Source organism: Nelusetta ayraudi, unplaced genomic scaffold (assembly GCF_046127955.1).
Source record: "Nelusetta ayraudi isolate G7.1 ecotype Tasmania unplaced genomic scaffold, CSIRO-AGI_Nayr_v1 ptg000053l, whole genome shotgun sequence".
In the NCBI taxonomy this organism is placed as follows: Eukaryota; Metazoa; Chordata; class Actinopteri; order Tetraodontiformes; family Monacanthidae; genus Nelusetta; species Nelusetta ayraudi.
In genome coordinates this window covers 4,198,521-4,223,145 of record NW_027466103.1, presented here as the reverse complement: position 1 = coordinate 4,223,145, position 24,625 = coordinate 4,198,521, and the positions used below count along the sequence as shown (strand labels likewise).

The 24,625-nt window shown below is 42.8% G+C and overlaps 1 protein-coding gene across 2 annotated transcripts in view; it reads left to right on the top strand.

Annotated features, from left to right (window-relative positions):
* Positions 1 to 3,292: 3,292 nt before the first annotated feature.
* Positions 3,293 to 24,625, top strand: part of LOC142896435 (uncharacterized) — a 393,522-nt gene continuing 372,189 nt past the window's right edge. Inside the window, exons 1-4 of one of the 2 annotated variants that reach the window (XM_076038101.1) lie at positions 3,293 to 3,801; positions 3,894 to 4,099; positions 4,172 to 4,280; positions 4,447 to 5,312. In XM_076038101.1, coding sequence (XP_075894216.1) covers positions 3,325 to 3,801; positions 3,894 to 4,099; positions 4,172 to 4,280; positions 4,447 to 4,659 — 1,005 coding nt within the window. In that variant the 5' untranslated portion in view covers positions 3,293 to 3,324 and the 3' untranslated portion in view covers positions 4,660 to 5,312. Of the gene's footprint in view, positions 3,802 to 3,893; positions 4,100 to 4,171; positions 4,281 to 4,446; positions 5,313 to 7,915; positions 8,122 to 8,193; positions 8,297 to 8,460; positions 9,045 to 24,625 lie in introns of those variants that run through there. The other variant, XR_012928350.1, reaches the window with a different exon arrangement.

The window sequence follows — 24,625 nt, the reverse complement described above, 5'->3', positions numbered from 1 at the left end:
TACAATATAAACCAAGATAAAGAATAACACAAGAATACTTTTCCATTACACCTCAAAATTAACAGATTTAGGATTTCCTCCTAAAGGAAGCCTGGAGGCTTTCAAGCTTCAGGTGGAGCAAGAGTGTCCCTTGAGGGGGGGGTTACGGAAGTGATTCCTAAGTGATCGATTAAAAGTTGAATAAACGTTGCACGTTGGGTTTCCTCATATCAATGTTACATGCTTTGCCATAATCCCTATCATTACCATCACCAGTTTTCCACGTTACACTTAGGCGACTGTTACCTCAATCCCTACATACACCTTTTAAATATTGACAACCACAGATACATATATCTACTCATATATATATATAAATATATTTGTATACGTGCCCATATAAGTGCCTGAATGCGAAATCTATTAAATCTTTCAGTTGTCTTTTAAATATAAATAAATTTACTCCTGCTTTTGTATGCATGCTTACATAGGTTAATAGGTGTTTAGATATAAAATATATGTTGAAGTTTTAATGTGCTTTGAACGCTTTATCTTCCTCAACTGTTTCCTAACTTTTGCAAGGTATCCACCATACGAAGGATCACACGAAGGACCACCTTCTTCTCCAAGTTATTCCAGTGAACTCAGTTCCTTTGTCTCAGAGTTAGTTTTTAGTTTTGCTGCGTGTTGTCTAGTCTTTCTTAGTGTTGTCTTGTCTAGTGTTTTTGTCTTCGTCATTTTTCTTTATTCTATTTTTGTGAACTTAATTTTTCCTAATTTCTGGCAAAAGGCCAATTTAAGACAGCAGCAGAAACAACTCAGCCTCGTCCAGTGACCATTATTTTTCAGTTTAATTTTAGCTTAATCTCAATTGGCTAATCCTCCAGATTTACCTGTAGTGGGTAAAGTACAGTGAAACACACGTTAAAAAGAAATATAAAAAGATTTCATGCACTATGCTACTTGTCTGGTCAAATGCAACAACACATTGACTTTTAAGACAAGAAATGATATAATGAACTTGATGGAACTGATCCTGAGTGTTGTATGTTATTTTTAATGTAACAAATGGTGACTGTACAAGTGTTATGCTTAAAGTCTGAAGTTCTGACAGACGTTTTTTAACACTGGGGGAAATCGAGACATAACAAGACAATGTGTCACCTCTGATCTGTTGTCTGAGTAAATAAGAGTTGATGATTCATTCTAAAATGTCTTTCAGATGCTTGAAGATCGACTAAAAGATGAACAAGCAAACAACCACTTGATGCTATTCTTTGCTGTGGACTCTCTTCTCATGTTAAACATGAAATCAACATTTATGTAGTTTGATGAGGCACCAAACACAGAGGCCAGTTTCAGTGTCATCACTGCCAGTGTCTGTGATAATTTGGTATGGAAATGCAATTGCTCTCTGAGTCTGACAGAGGTGGAGAACATAATACAGTTTTTACCCTAGAAGGTTCAGTGTTGTCAGATATTCATATTTCATTCTGTTCTCCCCGTGGAGCAGCGTAGCTCTGGAAATATCGGCTGGTGTCCTGTAGTCAGTGGCAGTTCATGCATTTCACACCAAGGCCATCAGTGATCATATGGCCAAGCAGTTTTTCCTTCCAAGTAACCGTGTAATTCGTTTGATCACCAAAATTACAACTGGTTACGAAGAAAGACTCAACTCGGATGCCAAACGCCAGTGAAGCCACCTGCAGGACAGAGCAGGACGGGCAGTTCCACCTCGACGGTCGGTGTGCTGATCCAAGCTCCCTGCGCGTTACCGGACCCGAACGGTACAGTACAAAACTCCCAGGACCACCTTGGAAGAAGCTCATCCAACGTAAGCCCTCATGACTTGTTCACTGTCTCAAAGAGTTGTTGCATCAGTGTAACCAATAACTGCCAAATTATTTTTGCTAGACTTAGCCACAACAAGTAGTAGACAAACGAAACTCGTTTATATTTCTTCTTTTATTTTGTTACATTTAGCTTAAGTTTAGGTTTTCTTTACTTTCTCTCTCTCTCTCTCTCTCTCTCTCTCTCTCTCTCTCTCTCTCGCCCACTCTCTCTCTCTCTCTCTCTCTCTCACACACACACACACACACACGCGGTTTGTTGCTGATTGTGTCTTCATGATCACATTCATGTCATGCTGTTCTGTGTGAACCATCTATTGTTACACAAATAAATGCACATTAAGTCTGATGTCATTGTTTAACTGACTTATTAAAGTGTGGTTCAAATCCCTGCGTATCGTCAAGAACTCCCCGTTAAGGAGACGGTATTGAGACTGATTCTGGCGTTTCCTGCTGACGTCAACAACCAAAAAGCAGGTGGTGCCCCGATCAAATCATATTAAATATTATAAATATCAAAATTATTAATTTCTTTTTGATGTCCGTTTCCACTCCTTCGTGAATTTGGTCGATTAAATTAATCAATCAACCTTCCCCCACTACATTGTCCTTCAGCCGTCGTCGGTTCGTTGTGGTGGCAACTGGATCTCTGGGTTGAGTTTTAGAGGTTCTCAGGGTTTATCCAATCAAAGGACATATATGAGTGAAGATCAGCAAAAGGCCAACTAGCTGACCTTAGCTTTGCATATTTAAGATCTGATTGGCTATCGCAACTCACTGTGTTCCGTTCACTTAAAGAGCACAGGAGCCTGCAAAGTTGATTCTCGCCTCAGATTTCATAGCACCTGACAACACAAGCCAGGTGAAACATGATAGGATAAAATCTCTACTGTAATATACAACAATGGAAGTAATGCACCCAGGTTGATATCAAAGGATGTGAAAAGAACAGACTATGGAGAATAACTTTATTATCATGTCTACGGGAAAAAAAAGTACTTTTTAAAGCATGTTTAGGCTAGCAGAGAAGGCCTAGCTGGCCCTGACTGTCTGCTCTACTGACGGTTCAGTACTGCACCTTTAAGAGCACATTTCCTGAAATGTAGAGCAATTAAATGAAGTAAAAGCATGAACATTTATGACTTTTAGGTTCTGGCAGTTCATTGACAGACCAGTATTATTAGAAAGTATTAATGAACTGTTCATAAAAAGAACATAAAATGAGTCCCATCTTTCTTAAGCTTTCTCATGTTCAACAACAGCATCACTTTTGTACATGCCCAGCTTTGAAGAGAAAGAGGGAGGGAGAGGAGGTGGAGAGAGGAGGATCCTCTCACAGCCACTCCTCACAATTCTTTCCGCATTTTTATGTTCAGGGTCATTATGATAAATAGATGTGCTGGTTAGTTCACCCTGCACTTCACTGCTCGTTGAGACTAGAAATAACTAGAGATTACATCACTCTGCAGAGAAAAGGACTTGTAGTGAACTAGCAATGGCAGCAGCTGCAAATGTTGACCAACAGCAGAGGAAAATAAATAGGAGAGGACATCAAGAAATTATTTTTGAGGGGCACCAAAAACTCAGTGACTTGAAGACAAAGGCTAGAGGATTAGACAACAAATACCTTTTTAACGAAAACATCCCACGATACCCCCAACCAGAGTTTTGTGTCTCTCTTCTAAAACATGACACAGACAGGGATGGACTCCGAGGCATCTGCAAGGACAAAGGCTTCAAAAGCCCATCCAACTCCCCACTGGTGTGGTGGAGTTTGGCCGTTGGACAGAATGAGATAACTGCAGCGGCGACAAGTCCAATGATGACCAATCTGACAGATGAACTGGTTCAGGTGAGAGCAGACGACTTGAAGAAGTTTGCCACCTCTCCAGCCTTCCTGGAGTCTTCCAGACTGGGGGCGTACCGCTTCACCTTCCCACTGGAGAAAGTGCTGCAGGCGTACAGCAAACAGGTACAGTGCTGCTGTGGAACAGAACATTCATCAGGAATGGAAATTTGTGTGAAGTGAAAATTATAATCTAACCTTAGTTTTGTCCTCTTTAGTTCTGTGATGGTGAAGAGCCCATAATGGGGGCATACAGGACCTACCTATACAAGCAGGAAGTGATGTATGTGGTGCTGGTCCACCGACCATGTGATAAGGAGCTCTTCTTAGACCATGACCAGCTGACAGACACACCAAACCCTGTTTGTGCCTACAAAGATGGTCGCATCATCTGGAGGGCTCAGGCCATGTGTGACAGGCACAAGTGAGTCGATTCATCTCTGATGAGTCACTGGCAACTTGATTACAAATACTGACAACTGCTGCTGTTTTTCAGATGGACCTTGAAGAATTCTGGTGATCAACTGATGGAGGCTGTTCGAGCACGTCCAGCTGAGTTGTATGTGTGGGATAATGTCAGCATAGCCCTGCATGTTGGTGATCAGGTGACTCTCCTTTCACTGCTTCTTACAAACAACATATTATCCTGATAACAAACAGAAATCAGTCCATTTCTAAAAAGATAACTCTGAGCCAAGTTGCATTTTAATGGGAGGTTCCATCCTTTAAATAATATTCGGATTTTCTACACATCTGCTCTCTCTCTTTCAGTTGCTAACATTTGATGACAACGATCTGTGTAACAGTCTCAAGTTCTGCAGCAAAGGATATCCTTTTATTGGTAAAACATTTGATGAACCCAAAGCATGTGAAGCACTAGTCAAAGAGCTGTGGCCCAGTTGTCCTGCACTGCAAGAATCTGCTGAGGTTGAGGAAGCAGCACAATCATTAGAAAACTTAAATGTGGGAGCTGCAAATGCCTAATGTTTGCCAAATAGGGTGTTGCAGACATGTTCTAGTAGAGCCTGTTTTGCACACCACCCAAGATCTATGATGGGAGGGAGGAATAGATATGCAACCACTTCCTTCTAATATTTGCTCTGGGCTTCACTTCATGCTAAAGAAACTCTGTTATATCTAGACTTATCTTAACAGCAAATACAATTTAACAGTTTGAATCTGGTATGTAATACTCTGCTGCTGTTTCATTCTGTTGGAAAATGCTTTGAAACTATGATTCAACAATGATGACAAAATAATTTAATGGAAAATAATATGAATAGAATCAGAGAAATGTAGAGGACATGTTGGCTCTATCAGTAGGGAAAGAATAAACTACACACATTGAAAAACATGTTCAAAACAATACTTAAAAAAGGGAAATAAAACATTATTTAGTTCAAACATACAGACAGAATCAGGTCCAGTCTTTTAGCGTTTTGGAATGTATCTTTTAACACACCACTTCTATCGCTTCTATCCGAGGAAACACTGCAGAGTTTTGCCCTGGTTGATGTGAGGAGACTTGGTCGAGTTTTATCCCAAGTAAACCCAACAACCTGCCTTTTAGATCCCATTCCCACATCACTTTTAAGGACATTTGATTGGATTCTTTGAGGAACAGATTTTAAAGATAGTAAATTGCTCACTCCAGATGGGTGTCTTTCCTGCTGCCTTTAAGACAGCAGTGGTGACGCCCATTCTGAAGAAGAGCAATTCAGACCCAACCATTTTTGACAAGTACAGGCCTGCATGCATCTTGACATTTTTAATGAAGATTTTGAAAAAAAAAAAAAAAAAAAAAAAAAAGTACAAACAACATTGTGGTTTGTACGGTGCTATGGTGCTGGTTTTATTCCTATGTTCCAGGTCTAAACATGGTGAAGCAGCATTTAGCTGTTATGCTGCACAGTGCACACAAATGGAATAAGCTTCACAGAAGTGAAGTCAGCCCAAAGTGTGAATGTTTTTAAATCCAGGTTAAAGACTCTTCTTTTCTCTGATGCTTATGATTGAGTGCTTTTGTTCATGTTATTATATTTTGTTACCATCTTTTTATTTATTTTCTCCTTTATTACTGTTCTATTCATGCATTTTAAGTTGCCGTTTTTTCTCTGCAGTTTTTATTTGAAGAGTGTGTTCTTTGTTTTTTTTAAATGCTTTTAAAATGTTGACCTTTTAATCATGTAAAGCACATTGAGTTGCCTTGTGCATGAAATGTGCTATATAAATAAAGCTGCCTTGCCTTTTGCCTTACCCTGGAAAACACAAAATTAAGTGTGGTGTGCCCCAAGGGTCAATTTTATGACCAGTGCTTTTTAATCTTCACATGCTTCCACTCTGGGACAGTATTATTGTCACCCTTTTAAAATGTATTTTTAGATATCAAGTCATGGATTGCAGATAACTTCTTACAGCTCATCCAGGAACAAAAACTGAGGTTTTAGTTATTGGCCCTGAAGGATAGAGAGAGAAACTTTAACCAAAACACAATTTTAAACCAACACAATCTGCTCAGAACCTGAGTGTCATGTTTGACACTGAGATTATTTTTAATCAGCATATTAAAACCATGACATAAATGGCTTTTTATCGTCTCAAGAAATATTCTGATGCATGCTTTTATCTCCTGTGGATTAGACTAGTGTCACACCCTGCTCTCTGGGCTTCCCAATAAGACTATCTCTTATTTGCAGTTGGTCCAGAACTCAGCTGCTTGTGTGCTGACAAGGACCAGAGGGCGGGATGACATTACACCGGTTTTAGAATCACTTAATTGGTGCCCCAAGATATTCAAGATAATTTTAAGGTGATTTAATTAATTTTTCAGTGTCTTAACGGTCTTTGGCCATCTTATTTATCAAACCTGCTTTTATCATATTAGCCCTTGCGGATACTGAGGTCTTCTGGCACTTTTATAGTTCTAAACTGACTGTGTCTGCAGTAGTGGTATTCCATTTATTTTTGAGTTTTGTGTTTGTGACAACCAACAGCTCTCCCTATGCATGGGCGAGGTAGTGTGTGTGTGTGTGTGTGTGTGTGTGTGTGTGGGGGGGGGGGTTTGTGTGTGTGAGGTTTTTGTTTTAAATGAATTGGGCCCGTCAATTAATTGGTGTCATAAATTATTTCAAATTTATTGATAACATCAACTGAGAGAATGAACAGTCCTCCAAGCATCTTGGACATTCTAGCGGGATGGGGGGGGCTCTGGAAAGCGCAAAATGGTTCAGTTCGCCCGGCAGCAACCATAGACAGCGTCAGTGAGCCCAGATTGAATGACTTGAGTGCGAAGAAAGACTACTCGGATGCCAAAACGCCAGTGAAGCAACCTGCAGGACAGACCAGTATTATGAGAAAATATTGGTGAACTGTTCATAAAAAGAACATAAAATTAGTCCCATCTTTCTTAAGCTTTCTCATGTTCAACAACAGCATCACTTTTGTACATGCCCAGCTTTGAAGAGAAAGAGGGAGGCAGAGGAGGTGGAGAGAGGAGGATCCTCTCACAGCCACTCCTCACAATTCTTTCCGCATTTTTATGTTCAGGGTCATTCTGATAAATAGATGTGCTGGTTAGTTCACCCTGCACTTCACTGCTTGTTGAGACTAGAAATAACTAGAGATTATTTCACTCTGCAGAGAAAAGGACTTGTAGTTAACTAGCAATGGCAAAAGCTGCAAATGTTGACCAACTGCAGTTTAAGAAAAAACTAAATAGGAGAAAACGTCCGGAAACTATTTTTTTGGGGCACCGAAAACTCAGTGACTTGAAGACAAAGGCTAGAGACTTGGAAAACGGCTACCTTTTTAAAGGAGACATCCCACGATACCCCCAACCAAAGTTTTGTGTCTCTCTTCTAAAACATGACACAGACAGCGATGGACTCCGAGGCATCTGGAAGGACAAAGGATTCAGGAACCCGTTCAATGCCTCACTGGTGTGGTGGAGTTTGGCCGTTGGACAGAATGAGATAACTGCAGCGGCGACAAGTCGGATGATGACTAATCTGACAAAAAAACGGGTTCAGGTGAGAGCAGACGACTTGAAGAAGTTTGCCACCTCTCCAGCCTTCATGGAGTCTTCCAGACTGGGGCCGTACCGCTTCACCTTCCCAGTGGAGAAAGTGCTGCAGGCGTACAGCAAACAGGTACAGTGCTGCTGTGGAACAGAACATTCATCAGGAATGGAAATTTGTGTGAAGTGAAGATTATATTCTAACCTTAGTTTTATCCTCTTTAGTTCTGTGATGGTGAAGAGCCCATAATGCGGGCATTCAGGACCTACCTATACAAGCAGGAAGTGATGTATGTGGTGCTGGTCCACCGACCATGTGATGAGGAGCTGTTCTTAGACTATGACCTGCTGACAGACACACCAAACCCTGTTTGTGCCTACAAAGATGGTCGCATCATCTGGAGGGCTCAGGCCATGTGTAATGCCCACTAGTGAGTCAATTCATCTCTGATGAGTCACTGACACCTTGATTACAAATACTGACAACTGCTGCTGTTTTTCAGTTGGACCTTGGTGGAGAGGTCCGGTGAACAATTTATAGAGACCTGTCGAACTAAATATTATGTGTGGGATAATGTCAGCGTAGCCCTGCATGTTGGTGATCAGGTGACTCTCCTTTTACTGCTTCTTACAAACAACATATATCCTGTGATAACCGTCAGAAATCAGTTCATTTCTAAAAAGATAACTCTGAGCCAAAGTAAAAGTTGCATTTTAATGGGAGGTTCCATCCTTTAAAAAGACTTTGAAGTCTGCTCTCTCTCTTTCAGTTGCTAACATTTGATGACAACGATCTGTGTAACAGTCTCAAGTTCTGCAGCAAAGGATATCCTTTTATTGGTAAAACATTTGATGAACCCAAAGTATGTGAAGCACTAGTCAAAGAGCTGTGGCCCAGTTGTCCTGCACTGCAAGAATCTGCTGAGGTTGAGGAAGCAGCACAATTATTTCAAAACTTAAATGTGTCAGATGCAAAAACCTGACGTTTGCAAAATAGAGTGTTGCAGACATGTTCCAGTAAAGCCTGTTTTGCACACCACCCAAGATCTATGATGGGAGGAAGGAATAGATATGCAACCACTTCCTTCTAATATTTGCTCTGGGCTTCACTTCATGCTAAAGAAACTCTGTTCTATCTAGACTTCTCTTAACAGCAAATACAATTTAACAGTTTGAATCTGGTATGTAATACTCTGCTGCTGTTTCATTCTGTTGGAAAATGCTTTGAAACTATGATTCAACAATGATGACAAAATAATTTAATGGAAAATAATATGAATAGAATCAGAGAAATGTAGAGGACATGTTGGCTCTATCAGTAGGGAAAGAATAAACTACACACATTGAAAAACATGTTCAAAACAATACTTAAAAAAGGGAAATAAAACATTATTTAGTTCAAACATACAGACAGAATCAGGTCCAGTCTTTTAGCGTTTTGGAATGTATCTTTTAACACACCGTTTCTATCGCTTCTATCCGAGGAAACACTGCAGAGTTTTGCCCTGGTTGATGTGAGGAGACTTGGTCGAGTTTTATCCCAAGTAAACCCAACAACCTGCCTTTTAGATCCCATTTCCACATCACTTTTAAGGACATTTGATTGGATTCTTTGAGGAACAGATTTTAAATATAGTAAATTGCTCACTCCAGATGGGTGTCTTTCCTGCTGCCTTTAAGACAGCAGTGGTGACGGCCATTCTGAAGAAGAGCAATTCAGACCCAACCATTTTTGACAAGTACAGGCCTGCATGCATCTTGACATTTTTAATGAAGATTTTGAAAAAAAAAAAAAAAAAAAAAAAAAAGTACAAACAACATTGTGGTTTGTACGGTGCTATGGTGCTGGTTTTATTCCTATGTTCCAGGTCTAAACATGGTGAAGCAGCATTTAGCTGTTATGCTGCACAGTGCACACAAATGGAATAAGCTTCACAGAAGTGAAGTCAGCCCAAAGTGTGAATGTTTTTAAATCCAGGTTAAAGACTCTTCTTTTCTCTGATGCTTATGATTGAGTGCTTTTGTTCATGTTATTATATTTTGTTACCATCTTTTTATTTATTTTCTCCTTTATTACTGTTCTATTCATGCATTTTAAGTTGCCGTTTTTTCTCTGCAGTTTTTCTTTGAAAATTGTGTTCTTTGTTTTTTTTAAAACGCTTTTAGGACAAACCCTGGTTTGTCCTCTCCGGGTCAGTGGGGGGATCCTGCCTCAGGTGGAGGAGTTCAAGTATCTCGGGGAATTGTTCACGAGTGAGGGGAGGATGGAGCGTGAGATCGACAGGCGGATCGGTGCAGCGGCTGCAGTGATGCGGTCGCTGTACCGGTCCGTCGTAGTGAAGAAGGAGCTAAGCCGAAAGGCGAAGCTCTCGATTTACCGGTCGATCTACGTTCCCACCCTCACCTATGGTCACGAGCTTTGGGTAGTGACCGAAAGAACAAGATCGCGAATACAAGCGGCCGAAATGAGTTTCCTCCGCAGGGTGGCTGGGCGTACCCTGAGGGATAGGGTGAGAAGCTCGGCCACCCGGGAGGAGCTCGGAGTAGAGCCGCTGCTCCTCCGCATTGAGAGGGGCCAGCTGAGGTGGCTCGGGCATCTGTTCCGGATGCCTCCTGGACGCCTCCCTGGGCAGGTGTTCCGGGCATGTCCCACCGGGAGGAGGCCTCGGGGAAGACCCAGGACACGCTGGAGGGACTATGTCTCCCGGCTGGCCTGGGAACGCCTTGGGGTCCCACCGGATGAGCTGGAGGAGGTGACTGGGGCCAGGGAGGTCTGGGCATCTCTGCTAAGGCTGCTGCCCCCGCGACCCGACCCCGGATGAAGCGGTAGAAGAAGAAGAAGAAACTTTTAAAATGTTGAACTTGTAATCATGTAAAGCACATTGAGTTGCCTTGTGCATGAAATGTGCTGTATAAATAAAGCTGCCTTGCCTTACTTTACGCTGGAAAACACAAAATTAAGTGTGGTGTGCCCCAAGGGTCAATTTTATGACCAGTGCTTTTTAATCTTTACATGCTTCCACTCTGGGACGGTATTATTGTCACCCTTTTAAAATGTATTTTTAGGTATCAAGTCATGGATGGCAGAAAACTTCCTACAGCTCAACCAGGACAAAACTGAGGTTTTGGTTATTGGCCCTGAAGGATAGAGAGAGAAACTTTTGCCAAAACTTCACAATTTTAAACCAACACAATCTGCTCAGAACCTGAGTGTCATGTTTGACACTGAGATTATTTTTAATCAGCATATTAAAACCATGACATAAATGGCTTTTTATCATCTCAAGAAATATGCTGATGCATGCTTTTATCTCCTGTGGATTAGACTAGTGTCACACCCTGCTCTCTGGGATTCCCAATAATCTCTTATTTGCAGTTGGTCCAGAACTCAGCTGCTTGTGTGCTGACAAGGACCAGAGGGCGGGATGACATTACACCGGTTTTAGAATCACTTAATTGGTGCCCCAAGCAATTCAAGATAAATTTAAGGTGATTTAATTAATTTTTCAGTGTCTTAACGGTCTTTGGTCATCTTATTTATCAAACCTGCTTTTATCATATTAGCCCTTGCGGATACTGAGGTCTTCTGGCACTTTTTGAAACATTCGATACACAGGAAGCACATGAAAATCTTGTTGAAGAGCTGTGGCTCAATTGTCCTGAAATGACAGAATTAGTAGAAGTCGAAGAAACAGCAAAAGGTATTTCCAAAAGGTATGCCATCTACAAATGTCTGTTGTTTACTCAATAGAGTCTTGCAGAAGAGTCTCCTCACAATTCTTTCCGCATTTTTATGTTCAGAGTCATTCTGATAAATAGATGTGTTGGTTAGTTCACCCTGCATTTCACTGCTTGTTAGAAATAACTAAAGATTATATCACTCTGCAGAGAAAAGGACTTGTAGTTAACTAGCAATGGCAGCAGCTGCAAATGTTGATCAACAGCAGTTTGAGAATATAAGAAATAGGAGAGGATATCAGGAAGATTATTTTAAGGGGCACCAAAAACTCAGTCAATTAAAGCTCAAGGCAGAAGCATTTATTATTATTATTTTTTTATTATTATTATTATTACTGACTGAAGGCGATAACAAGACAGAGTTGGTGGCCGAACAAAGAATGCTGCTGCTGCTGCATATGGCCTCTGGTTGGGAGCTGGGAGAAGAACAAAGAGAGCGAGGTGTTGAGGTCCTCCTCCTAAAATATTGGCACCAGCCAATCACCTTTCCGCACCTGAAAACAAGCCAAAAAAGGGAACACAGGATCTACTGCGCCATCTAGTGCCCAAGAGGACAACATAGCAGACAGGAAAGAACAAACAACAATGTAAACCCAAAACTATCCAACATATATGTATACATTTACATAACGAGGACCTCACCAGCAACCTGAACCTACTTCCAATTACATGGGCCCGAAGAGAAAAAAAAAGGTAAGCAGAAACCTATTGTATGATATACTGAATTGTGCATATTGGACATAACTAAATTTTGTGATTTGGAGGAGGTAAGGGGTATCGGTTAAAAAATTAAATGTTTCATTGTTAAAAGGTTAATAAATTGAAGAAACAAGCAATAAAAACATCTAAAACTAAACTGTTTCTGCAGTAGTGGTAGTGGTGGTGATGCGGGGGAGCGGGGGGACTTGTGTACGTTTGGGAGGAGGAGGTTGGGTTTTAATTGACTGTAGCACTTCAGTTGAATGTTGTTGTTTTTGTTTGTTTTTTGTTTTTAATCTTTTTTTCATTTTACTTTTAATTTTTGTCAAGCACCTTGCTATATAAATACACTTTGATTGATGTATCGATTAATGTCTTATAATTCCATTTATGTTTTCGTTTTGACAGTGTTTATGGTATATGTAGTGTATCCATTTAGTTACAGGACTAAGGATAGCGTCACTGACGTCACTTTTCACTGTAAGATGTGAAATGTCTGGCCCGATACTGGGTGCCGGTTCATGTGTTGTGCTTAAACACAAACGCAAGAAGAGTCGCCGGTACAAAACTGACCCTAAAAGTCTTAAAAGATCCTTCAAATGCCTCAGTTAGTGCAGCTGTTAAAAACTATAAAACAAACATTAACCCTGGAAGTGCAAGAAGCGACTGATTGGATGGTCAATCAGCCACGATGCTCTCATTGGTCCAGGCCTGCTGAAAAACAACACCCCCAAGCCCCACTCCACTCTTCCTCAACAGCAACAAAATCTAGCAACAACGGGGTAAATGGAAGTAAAGTCAACTCTAACATGGTCCAGTAACTGAGTTTAGGGCAACACCTCCGTCCAGGGGACGTCTTCTGGGCGGACACCACTCGGCTTGGGGTTGTGTTGCCGGGGACTGTAGTGCGACTAGGCCTCCGACTCAGACAGCTCTTCCTCTCCTCCCCCGTTGGTGGCGTCGCCAGTCTCCGTCTCCAGCAGCAGGAACTTGCCATCATTGGTCAGTGGCATGTTCTTCATCAGCTGGGCCAGAGCCTCTGGGTCCTGGTGGAGGAGAAAACCAAACCAAGAGAGAAGATGTTACAGACAAACTGAATCTTCATCACAGAGTCACATGCCAATAGGAAGCCATTTTTTGCATGAGCCAATATGAAGCCATGTTTAGCTTGAGCCAATATGAAGCCACGTTTTCACAAGCCAATAGGAAGCCAGGTTTTACAATAGGAAGCCTTATTTTATGCGAGCCAATAGGATGTTTTAATTTACATGAGCCAATAGGTAACTTCAATTTGCACTGACCAATAAGAAACCTTGTTTTTCACAAGCCAATAGGAAGCCACGTTTTACAAGGGCCAATAGGAAGCTTTGTTTTGCACAAGCCATTAAAAAGCCGTGTTTCACACTGGTCTATTTCATGTAACATTGATAAAAAATGTTTTACTCCGAGCCTTTGTTGATGTGACATGCCAAAGATTGTGAAAGAGAGCTCAGTTACTTCACTCCTCTGTGAGCGGATCACTTTAGAATTACTGCAAGGCTCAATGAGATGAGTAGCAGCAGCGCAGAGCTGCCCTTCCCTGCTCTCACACTCATGACTTTTATTGTTTAAAGGTGTGGGAAATGTACTTATTTACTTATAATAATATTAGATAATAATGTAGCAGACTCTTCTGCAGAAGAGTCTGCTACACACCTCCTCTCCTCCTCTCCCTCTTCGCACATAACACATGTGTTATGTGCGAAGAGGGAGGTGTGTCCCTCAAAGTTGTCGTAGGGGGACGTGAGCACCGGCCCTCCGAACACACACACACACACACACACACACACCATTCCGAGTGTTAAATATTCACGTGACAAAACACTGAAGTCGGCGTTTTGATGGCTTAGATTCCAAAACACGGGACGAGGTGTTAACATCCTTTGTGCAAGCACATGCAAAGTTCATTGGTGAACACTAAAAACAACAACTGTTTGAAATTTGGGATGCACCTTCAGTAGTATTCCTTCAGATCATGGAGTGTTTTGGCCATTTAAAACTATACACCCTCACCGAAGGCGGCCAGCTCCAGGGTGATCAAACCTGAGCTTGCATCCCATGCCCAATTAATAGGAAGACGCTTCCTTTTAGGCTTGGCCTTTTGGAGCCCAGCAGGGATCCTTCCTTTTCAGCCAGAGCCATTGGCTGCTTTTTTCCGCTGCTTCTGATGCAGCTTTGATGGCTGAACGCTGGCTCTGGCCCCTGATTCCCATGTCCTTCAGTAGTTTGGCAGTTGACGTTGCCACGAAACCTCTGCACCCGACCTCCACTGGGCATACTTCTTTGTTCCAGCCACGATGTTGAGCTTGAGCAGCTAGATCGGCATATCGCAGGTGTTTCCGCTCATTTGCCTCATCCACTGCCTCTTCCCAAGGCACGGTGAGTTCAAAGATGTAAACCTTCTTTAGGGAGGGGGACCAGAGCACTAAATCAGGTCGTAAGCTGGTGATGGCAATCTCTGGAGGGAAAACAAGCTTCCGTCCAAGATCCGCCAGCAGTTTCCAGTCGCGAGCTAAGCACAGCTGGCCTCTCTCCGATGGTGTGGAGCTGCCCCTGATTACCTTAGCCCCCTCCCGGACAAACGCAGTCTCCCATGGGGGGTTGGAAACTGGCGGTGGTTGGGAATTGTTGGTAATGCGCTTGCCCTCCAGGGAGGATGCAAGGGCCTTTAATACTTGGTTGTGACGCCAAGTGTACCGCCCTTGGCCGAGGCTGGTTTTGCACCCTGTGAGAATGTGCCTGAGGGAAGCTGGCATGGCGCACAGGGCACACTCCGGGTCTTCACCAATCCACTGCTGGAGATTGGTTGGTGTCGGAAGGACATCGTATGTAGCTCTGACCAAAAAGCTGAGGCGGCTTGCCTCCATTGCCCATACGTCCTTCCAGCTGAAGTTCCTCCTCTCCACACCTTCCCATCGTGTCCACCACCCCTGCTTGCCAAGGGACACTGCCTTGGCCCACCTCATAGCCTCCTCCTGACGGCGTACTTCCTCCACCACCATCTTCCTCCGCTGTGGAGTGGAGGCCTTAGCCCAAGTTAGATGGCTAGGTGTAAGTCCAAGCCCTCCCCTTCCTTGCTGAACATGTCCCACAATGTCAGCATGTCTGAGAGCTGATATTGCCTCCTCCCCTGCTGTTGCTGGTGTCCATTTGCGCCCGGTTGCCAAGATTGGTGCTATCTCCCTCACCACTAAGTCTTTGGACTCGTTCAGCAGCATTTGGAGTCGTGTTTTCGCACACTTAAATTCCTCCGTGAGACTGGTGAGGGGCAGCTTGAGGACCCCATCTCCATAGAGGCCAATGGTGGTAAGGCAGCGTGGAACCCCAAGCCACTTTTTGATATATGCAGTGACTCCTCTTTCCAGCTTCTCCACTGTTGAGATGGGGACCTCATACACTGCAAGGGGCCACAACATCCGGGGTAGCAACCCAAATTGTAGGCACCAGGTCTTCAACCGGCCAGGCAGATGGATTTTATCAACATCATCATTTTGTAGGCCTTTGGTGATGTCTTTGCACAGCTGGTTTACCTGGTCTTTGTCCTTCAGGCTTGCGTCATAGCACCTTCCAAGGCTTTTTACAGGCTGCTCAGCTATCGTGGGGATAGGATCATCTCCAATGAAAAATCTGAGGTCAGTAAGCACTCCCTTCACCACTGAGATGCTGCGTGACTTGGATGGCTTGATCTTCATACCGGCCCAACTGATGTTCTCCTCCAGCTTTCTGAGCAGTCTTCTGGTGCATGGGACGGTGGTGGTCAGAGTTGTAATGTCGTCCATGTATGCTCTGAGAGGTGGAAGGCGCAAACAAGCTCCAGTTCGCTGTCCACCTACTACCCATTTTGAAGCTCGAATAATGACCTCCATTGCCATGAAGCTGAAGGCAGACCACAGGAGACCATGAGGCACTGAGCCAAAGGCATTGGCAAGATCCAAAAAGACTACATGGAGGTCCCTTTTTACCTGCTTTGCACTTTGGATCTGAAGCCAGATCATACTGGAGTGCTCGAGACATCCAGAAAAACCTGATATCCCTGCCTTCTGTACAGATGTATCAATGTATTGATTCCTTTTCAAGTACTCTGTCATTCTCTGCGCAATGATACTGAAGAAGACCTTTCCTTCCACGTTCAGGAGGGAGATTGGGCGGAATTGGCTGATGTTCACTGCATCCTTCTCCTTTGGGATCAGGACCCCAGCTGCTCTCCGACACGTTTTGGGTATGGTCTTCTTCTTCCATGCTACTCTCATGAGCCTCCAGAGAAACCTTAGGACATCTGGTGTGTTCTTGTACACCTTGTATGGGACACCATTTGGCCCAGGGGCTGAAGCTGTTCTTTCCCGGCGGACTGTGTTTTCCACCTCCTTCCAGGTCGGCGGGCCAGCCTCAATTTGATGTTCTGGTGGGTCTATTGGTGGGATGTCCGATGGGATGATGAGGTGTTCCGGGTTTTTTTGGCCAGAGTGAGTTGTTTTGAGGTGCTGCTCCAGGTCCTCTTTAGTAGTCTTCAGAGCTCCACTTTCCTCCTTGGTAAAAAGGGCCTTCAGGAACTTGAAGGGATCTTTGTAGAACCGTGTTCTTGTTTGTTCCTTCTTCCTTCTGTGTTTCCGTAAATTCTCTGCTCTACGGAGGGATGACAGACGGATCTTAATGTCAGCTTGAAGAGCGTTTATGCCCTCCTTTTCTACTCCTGAGGCCTTTTTCCAGCGTCTCCTCAGTTGTCTCCTCTCCTGAACAAGGAGCTTGATCTCCCGCTGTCTCCTGGAAACCGGTACCGGTGGAGTTGGAGCCCCTTTTGCGCCTTTCACCTCCTGAATGCCGAAACGCTCTGCCCCATACTGGTAGATGATATCTCCCATTCTCTCCAACTTCTTTTCCAATGACCCTCTGAGTTGCTCAAGGGTGTTGGTCAGGTCAGTATTCACCATTTGCCACACCTTTTCTTCCGCAGCACCAGGCCACTTAACCTGCAGTCTATGCCAAAGAGGTCTCCTTTCAATTACAGGTTGCGGAGAGTGGGTGGGTTCCACCTGTGATGTTTGCTCCACCATTGTATTGTCTTTGCTTGAATTGAAATCTTCACTGACAGTGGTGCTGATGCACTGCAAGCTATGGTTTGCATCCAGTTGCTGTGCTTCACTCGACTGATTTGATTCCCTTTGAAGAAGGTAGTCAATGCGAGGCCTCTGTCCCCCTTCATTCAAGCACCTTTTCTTTCCCTGGTGAATCCTCAACCCACGGTAAGATGTAATTTTCCTCCAGCCACAGGGACATATCTGCAGTTTGTGGCCTGTTGCTGCTGTACTAACTGTGACACGCGTTGTGGTGCTCTCTTGCGCTGTGCTTTGATTACTCATAGTCGTTTCCAGTCCGGTCATTACCATGCTGTCAGCCAGGGAGTCTTCTTTCACCCCTGCTCTCACAGACTCTTGGGGTATTCTCTTTTGTCGTCTTGTCGTAGCTAAAGCGGGTGTCTCCAACATGCTGCAAGCATAAGAGACTACATCCATGGGAAGCTAGCCCATGAATGAGTTTACTGAGAAATCTTTCCCTCAAAGTGAGTCCATTGCTAATTGTGGGAAATTAACTTATTTTCTGAAACTAGTGGGAAAACTTTGTGGGAAATTAATATCTTGAACTTACTGCTTACTATCATGCAGCTGATGAGTATGTTATGAGAACCATTGCCATAGCCTTACGTGTGAGAATAGAAGATAAGAAATGAGAGGCCGTCTGTTTCCGTGTGAATTGAATGTGTGAACCTGCGCACCACATTTGCTCTGCTAGAAAACGAAACAATAAATTATAAATGTTACCTGCATAAATTATCAACTGTGACTTCAGTGGGGAAAACTGTTCATTCTATAACAGAAAAGCAACCACAGACCGAGCAGCAGGTATTAAACAACCTCTACTTCGTCCATTGCTGCGCTGTTGTGTGTCACACAGAAATGATGTTGACGAAAACAATGTCCTGCTTTACCGCGTCGATTCCGCCCATGGTCTCGTGATCACAAGGAAATTGCGCTATAGTTTGCCCATGCCTGGTGTAGCATATCCAGGGGTTTAAAGACAAACAAACAAACAGTCCTCAGTAAGTGTGTTTTGGAAAGCCAAGACACCCAAAAAACTAAAACTAAAACTAAAAAACATCAAAATAAATAAATAAACAACATGACGCTTATTATTTGTGTGGAAAGGTGGAGAGGGCCCAGGCGGGCTTCAAACCCTAGACTCCTGGGTAATAGTCATGTGCGCTAACCAGTGGGCTAAAGGGGAAAATGAGCAATTAAATGAAGTAAAAGGATTGACTTTTATGACTTTCAGGTTCTGGCAGTTCATTGACTGACCAGTATTTTTGTAAAACATTTGTGAAGTGTTCTTGAAAAGGGACATTTAAAATGAGTCCCATCTTTCTTATGCTTTCTTATGTTCAACAACAGCATCACTTTTTTACATGCCCAGTGTTGAAGAGAAAGAGGGAGGCAGAGGAGGCAGAGAGGGGAGGATCCTCTCCACACTTCTCACAATTCCATCAGCATTATTATGTTCAGATTGATTCTTATTAATAGATGTGTTGAAATGCATCCTAAAATTTGATGACAATGATCCGAGTAACTGTCTCATGTTCTGTATCAAAGGGTGTCCTTTTATTGGTGAAACATTCGATACACACGAAGCACAGGAAAATCTTGTTGAAGAGCTGCTCCTCAATTGTCCTGAAATGACAGAATTTGCAGAAGTCGAAGAAACAGCAAAAGGTATTTCCAAAAGTTAGGTGTGCCATCTACAAATGTCTGGTGTTTACTCAATAGAGTGTTGCAGAAGAGTCTGTTTTGCACACTGGCAAATATCTATGATGGGATGGAGGAACAGATATGCAACCGCTTACTCCTAATATTTGTCCTGGGCCTCACTTCATGCATTCATGAAGAAACTCTGTTATATCTAGATTTATCTCAAGAGCAAATAGAATTTAACAGTCACGGTTTAGGTTTTAACATTGTATGTAATATTCTGCTGCTTCATTGTGTTGGGAAATGCTTTGAAACTATCATTCAACAATGATGACAAAAACAAACAAATAAAATGAAAGGAATCTTTAGTGAAAAATATGTTCAAAAACATGACTTCAAAAAAGTTGAAACTTTTGGTTCAAACTTACAAGCTATCAGCTGAAAACCAGACAAATGTGTGTCATGTGTTGTCTGAGTAAATAACATTTGATGATTCATTCTAAAATGCCTTCCAGATGCTTGAGGAACTTTAAAAGGATCAACAAGTAAGCAATCACTTGATGCTATTGTTTGCTGCGGGCTTGAGTTCATGCAAAATAATGTTTCTGATCCAGATTTACCTGTAGTGGGTAAAGTACAGTGAAACACACGTTAAAAAGAAATATAAAAAGATTTCATGCACTATGCTACTTGTCTGGTCAAATGCAACAACACATTGACTTTTAAGACAAGAAATGATATAATGAACTTGATGGAACTGATCCTGAGTGTTGTATGTTATTTTTAAAGTAACAAATGGTGACTGTACAAGTGTTATGCTTAAAGTCTGAAGTTCTGACAGACGTTTTTTAACACTGGGGGAAATCGAGACACAACAAGACAATGTGTCACCTCTGATCTGTTGTCTGAGTAAATAAGAGTTGATGATTCATTCTAAAATGTCTTTCAGATGCTTGAAGATCGACTAAAAGATGAACAAGCAAACAACCACTTGATGCTATTCTTTGCTGTGGACTCTCTTCTCATGTTAAACATGAAATCAACATTTATGTAGTTTGATGAGGCACCAAACACAGAGGCCAGTTTCAGTGTCATCATTGCCAGTGTCTGTGATAATTTGGTATGGAAATGCAATTGCTCTCTGAGTCTGACAGAGGTGGAGAACATAATACAGTTTTTACCCTAGAAGGTTCAGTGTTGTCAGATATTCATATTTCATTCTGTTCTCCCCGTGGAGCAGCGTAGCTCTGGAAATATCGGCTGGTGTCCTGTAGTCAGTGGCAGTTCATGCATTTCACACCAAGGCCATCAGTGATCATATGGCCAAGCAGTTTTTCCTTCCAAGTAACCGTGTAATTCGTTTGATCACCAAAATTACAACTGGTTACGAAGAAAGACTCAACTCGGATGCCAAACGCCAGTGAAGCCACCTGCAGGACAGAGCAGGACGGGCAGTTCCACCTCGACGGTCGGTGTGCTGATCCAAGCTCCCTGCGCGTTACCGGACCCGAACGGTACAGTACAAAACTCCCAGGACCACCTTGGAAGAAGCTCATCCAACGTAAGCCCTCATGACTTGCTCACTGTCTCAAAGAGTTGTTGCATCAGTGTAACCAATAACTGCCAAATTATTTTTGCTAGACTTAGCCACAACAAGTCTAGTAGACAAACGAAACTCGTTTATATTTCTTCTTTTATTTTGTTACATTTAGCTTAAGTTTAGGTTTTCTTTACTTTCTCTCTCTCTCTCTCTCTCTCTCTCTCACTCTCTCTCTCTCTCTCTCTCTCGCCCACTCTCTCTCTCTCTCTCTCTCTCTCTCTCTCTCACACACACACACACACACGCGGTTTGTTGCTGATTGTGTCTTCATGATCACATTCATGTCATGCTGTTCTGTGTGAACCATCTATTGTTACACAAATAAATGCACATTAAGTCTGATGTCATTGTTTAACTGACTTATTAAAGTGTGGTTCAAATCCCTGCGTATCGTCAAGAACTCCCCGTTAAGGAGACGGTATTGAGACTGATTCTGGCGTTTCCTGCTGACGTCAACAACCAAAAAGCAGGTGGTGCCCCGATCAAATCATATTAAATATTATAAATATCAAAATTATTAATTTCTTTTTGATGTCCGTTTCCACTCCTTCGTGAATTTGGTCGATTAAATTAATCAATCAACCTTCCCCCACTACATTGTCCTTCAGCCGTCGTCGGTTTGTTGTGGTGGCAACTGGATCTCTGGGTTGAGTTTTAGAGGTTCTCAGGGTTTATCCAATCAAAGGACATATATGAGTGAAGATCAGCAAAAGGCCAACTAGCTGACCTTAGCTTTGCATATTTAAGATCTGATTGGCTATCGCAACTCACTGTGTTCCGTTCACTTAAAGAGCACAGGAGCCTGCAAAGTTGATTCTCGCCTCAGATTTCATAGCACCTGACAACACAAGCCAGGTGAAACATGATAGGATAAAATCTCTACTGTAATATACAACAATGGAAGTAATGCACCCAGGTTGATATCAAAGGATGTGAAAAGAACAGACTATGGAGAATAACTTTATTATCATGTCTACGGGAAAAAAAAGTACTTTTTAAAGCATGTTTAGGCTAGCAGAGAAGGCCTAGCTGGCCCTGACTGTCTGCTCTACTGACGGTTCAGTACTGCACCTTTAAGAGCACATTTCCTGAAATGTAGAGCAATTAAATGAAGTAAAAGCATGAACATTTATGACTTTTAGGTTCTGGCAGTTCATTGACAGACCAGTATTATTAGAAAGTATTAATGAACTGTTCATAAAAAGAACATAAAATGAGTCCCATCTTTCTTAAGCTTTCTCATGTTCAACAACAGCATCACTTTTGTACATGCCCAGCTTTGAAGAGAAAGAGGGAGGGAGAGGAGGTGGAGAGAGGAGGATCCTCTCACAGCCACTCCTCACAATTCTTTCCGCATTTTTATGTTCAGGGTCATTATGATAAATAGATGTGCTGGTTAGTTCACCCTGCACTTCACTGCTCGTTGAGACTAGAAATAACTAGAGATTACATCACTCTGCAGAGAAAAGGACTTGTAGTGAACTAGCAATGGCAGCAGCTGCAAATGTTGACCAACAGCAGAGGAAAATAAATAGGAGAGGACATCAAGAAATTATTTTTGAGGGGCACCAAAAACTCAGTGACTTGAAGACAAAGGCTAGAGGATTGCAAAACAAATATCTTTTAAAAGAAAACATTCCACGATACCCCCAACCAGAGTTTTGTGTCTCTCTTCTAAAACATGACACAGACAGCGATGGACTCCGAGGCATCTGGAAGGACAAAGGCTTCAGGAACCCATTCAACGCCTCACTGGTGTGGTGGAGTTTGGCCGTTGGACAGAATGAGATAACTGCAGCGGCGACAAGTCCAATGATGACCAATCTGACAGATGAACTGGTTCAGGTGAGAGCAGACGACTTGAAGAAGTTTGCCACCTCTCCAGCCTTCCTGGAGTCTTCCAGACTGGGGCCGTACCGCTTCACCTTCCCACTGGAGAAAGTGCTGCAGGCGTACAGGAAACAGGTACAGTGCTGCTGTGGAACAGAACATTCATCAGGAATGGAAATTTGTGTGAAGTGAAAATTATAATCTAACCTTAGTTTTGTCCTCTTTAGTTCTGTGATGGTGAAGAGCCCATAATGGGGGCATACAGGACCTACCTATACAAACAGAAGGTGATGTATGTGGTGCTGGTCCACCGACCATGTGATAAGGAGCTCTTCTTAGACCATGACCTGCTGACAGACACACCAAACCCTGTTTGTGCCTACAAAGATGGTCGCATCATCTGGAGGGCTCAGGCCATGTGTGACAGGCACAAGTGAGTCGATTCATCTCTGATGAGTCACTGGCAACTTGATTACAAATACTGACAACTGCTGCTGTTTTTCAGATGGACCTTGAAGAATTCTGGTGATCAACTGATGGAGGCTGTTCGAGCACGTCCAGCTGAGTTGTATGTGTGGGATAATGTCAGCGTAGCCCTGCATGTTGGTGATCAGGTGACTCTCCTTTCACTGCTTCTTACAAACAACATATATCCTGTGATAACAATCAGAAATCAGTTCATTTCTAAAAAGATAACTCTGAGCCAAAGTATAAGTTGCATTTTAATGGGAGGTTCCATCCTTTAAAAAGATTTTGAAGTCTGCTCTCTCTCTTTCAGGTGCTAACATTTGATGACAACGATCTGTGTAACAGTCTCAACTTCTGCAGCAAAGGATATCCTTTAATTTGTAAAACATTTGATCAACCCAAAGCATGTGAAGCACTAGTCAAAGAGCTGTGGCCCAGTTGTCCTGCACTGCAAGAATCTGCTGAGGTTGAGGAAGCAGCACAATTATTTCAAAACTTAAATATGAGAGCTGCAAATGCCTAATGTTTGCAAAATAGGGTGTTGCAGGTATGTTCCAGTAGAGCCTGTTTTGCACACCACCCAAGATCTTGGATGGGAGGGAGGAATAGATATGCAACCACTTCTTTGTAATATTTGCTCTGGGCTTCACTTCATGCTAAAGAAACTCTGTTCTATCTAGACTTCTCTTAACAGCAAATACAATTTAACAATTTGAATATTGTGTGTAATTCTCTGCTGGTTCATTCTGCCCCCTCTGGTGGCTGTTTCCTCTTATGGTTCCTCAGTGCCCTGACATTTTTATTACTGACTGTTTCTGCAGTGTGTGGGGTGGTAGGTTGATTGATTTATTGATTAATGTCTTATAATTCCATTTATTTTTGAGTTTTGACAGTGTTTATGGTATATGGAGTGTATCAATTTAGTTACAGGACTAAGGATAACGTCACTGACGTCACTTTTCACAGTAAGATGTGAAATGTTTGGCCTGATACTGGGTGACCGTTCATGTGTTGTGCTTAAATTCTTCTATTCTTACTGATATTCTCTCTAGCCCTGCGATGAACTGGTGACTTGTCTAGGGTGTCACCCTGCCTTCGCCCTAAGACAGCTGGGATAGGCTCCAGCAGACCCCCGTCACCCTGAATTGGAATAAGCGGGAAAAGAAGATGGATGGATGGATGGATGGATATTCTCTCTGGTTATTTCATCTCCATTTAGTCCTCTGTCGAATTGATTTCAGGAACTTCTTTCACACCGCGACGGTCGACAGGCGCTTTTGCTCAGCTGCTGTTTTCTCCCATTGAACTCCCTCTATTTCTCAACTTCCAAGATCAATTTTACATTGCCCATCTTGACTTCACAACAAATCCTCTCTGCCTCTTCTCTGTCGCTCTTTCCGTTTGTTTGTGACAACCAACACCCAACACCCCACCCCGTATATTTTTAAGCGCGTACACAAATCTTATCAATCTTGTCATTCGTGGTATTTTATTTTGAAAATTAAACTGATTTTCTTTGAGCGACTTTCTGTCCAAATGACGCGAATCGCTCACGGCTCGCGCCAAAATAGAGCAGAACGATAAATGCACTGCGCGCCGCTTCGCGTTGACAGTCAGTTGACACTTGATTTATTTCTGTGCGTTCACACCAGCCTTGTATCGTCTGGTTAAATGGAACCCTGGAGCGTTTTCTATCTAGGTGCGGTTGGTTCGGGTCGGTGTGCGTGAACGCTGGCCTCGGATGAGGCCCCCTTTTACTTCTTCGTTTTTGGTTGGTTGTAGTTGCTATACCTATTGTCACCACAAGATGGAAGCAGAGACCGA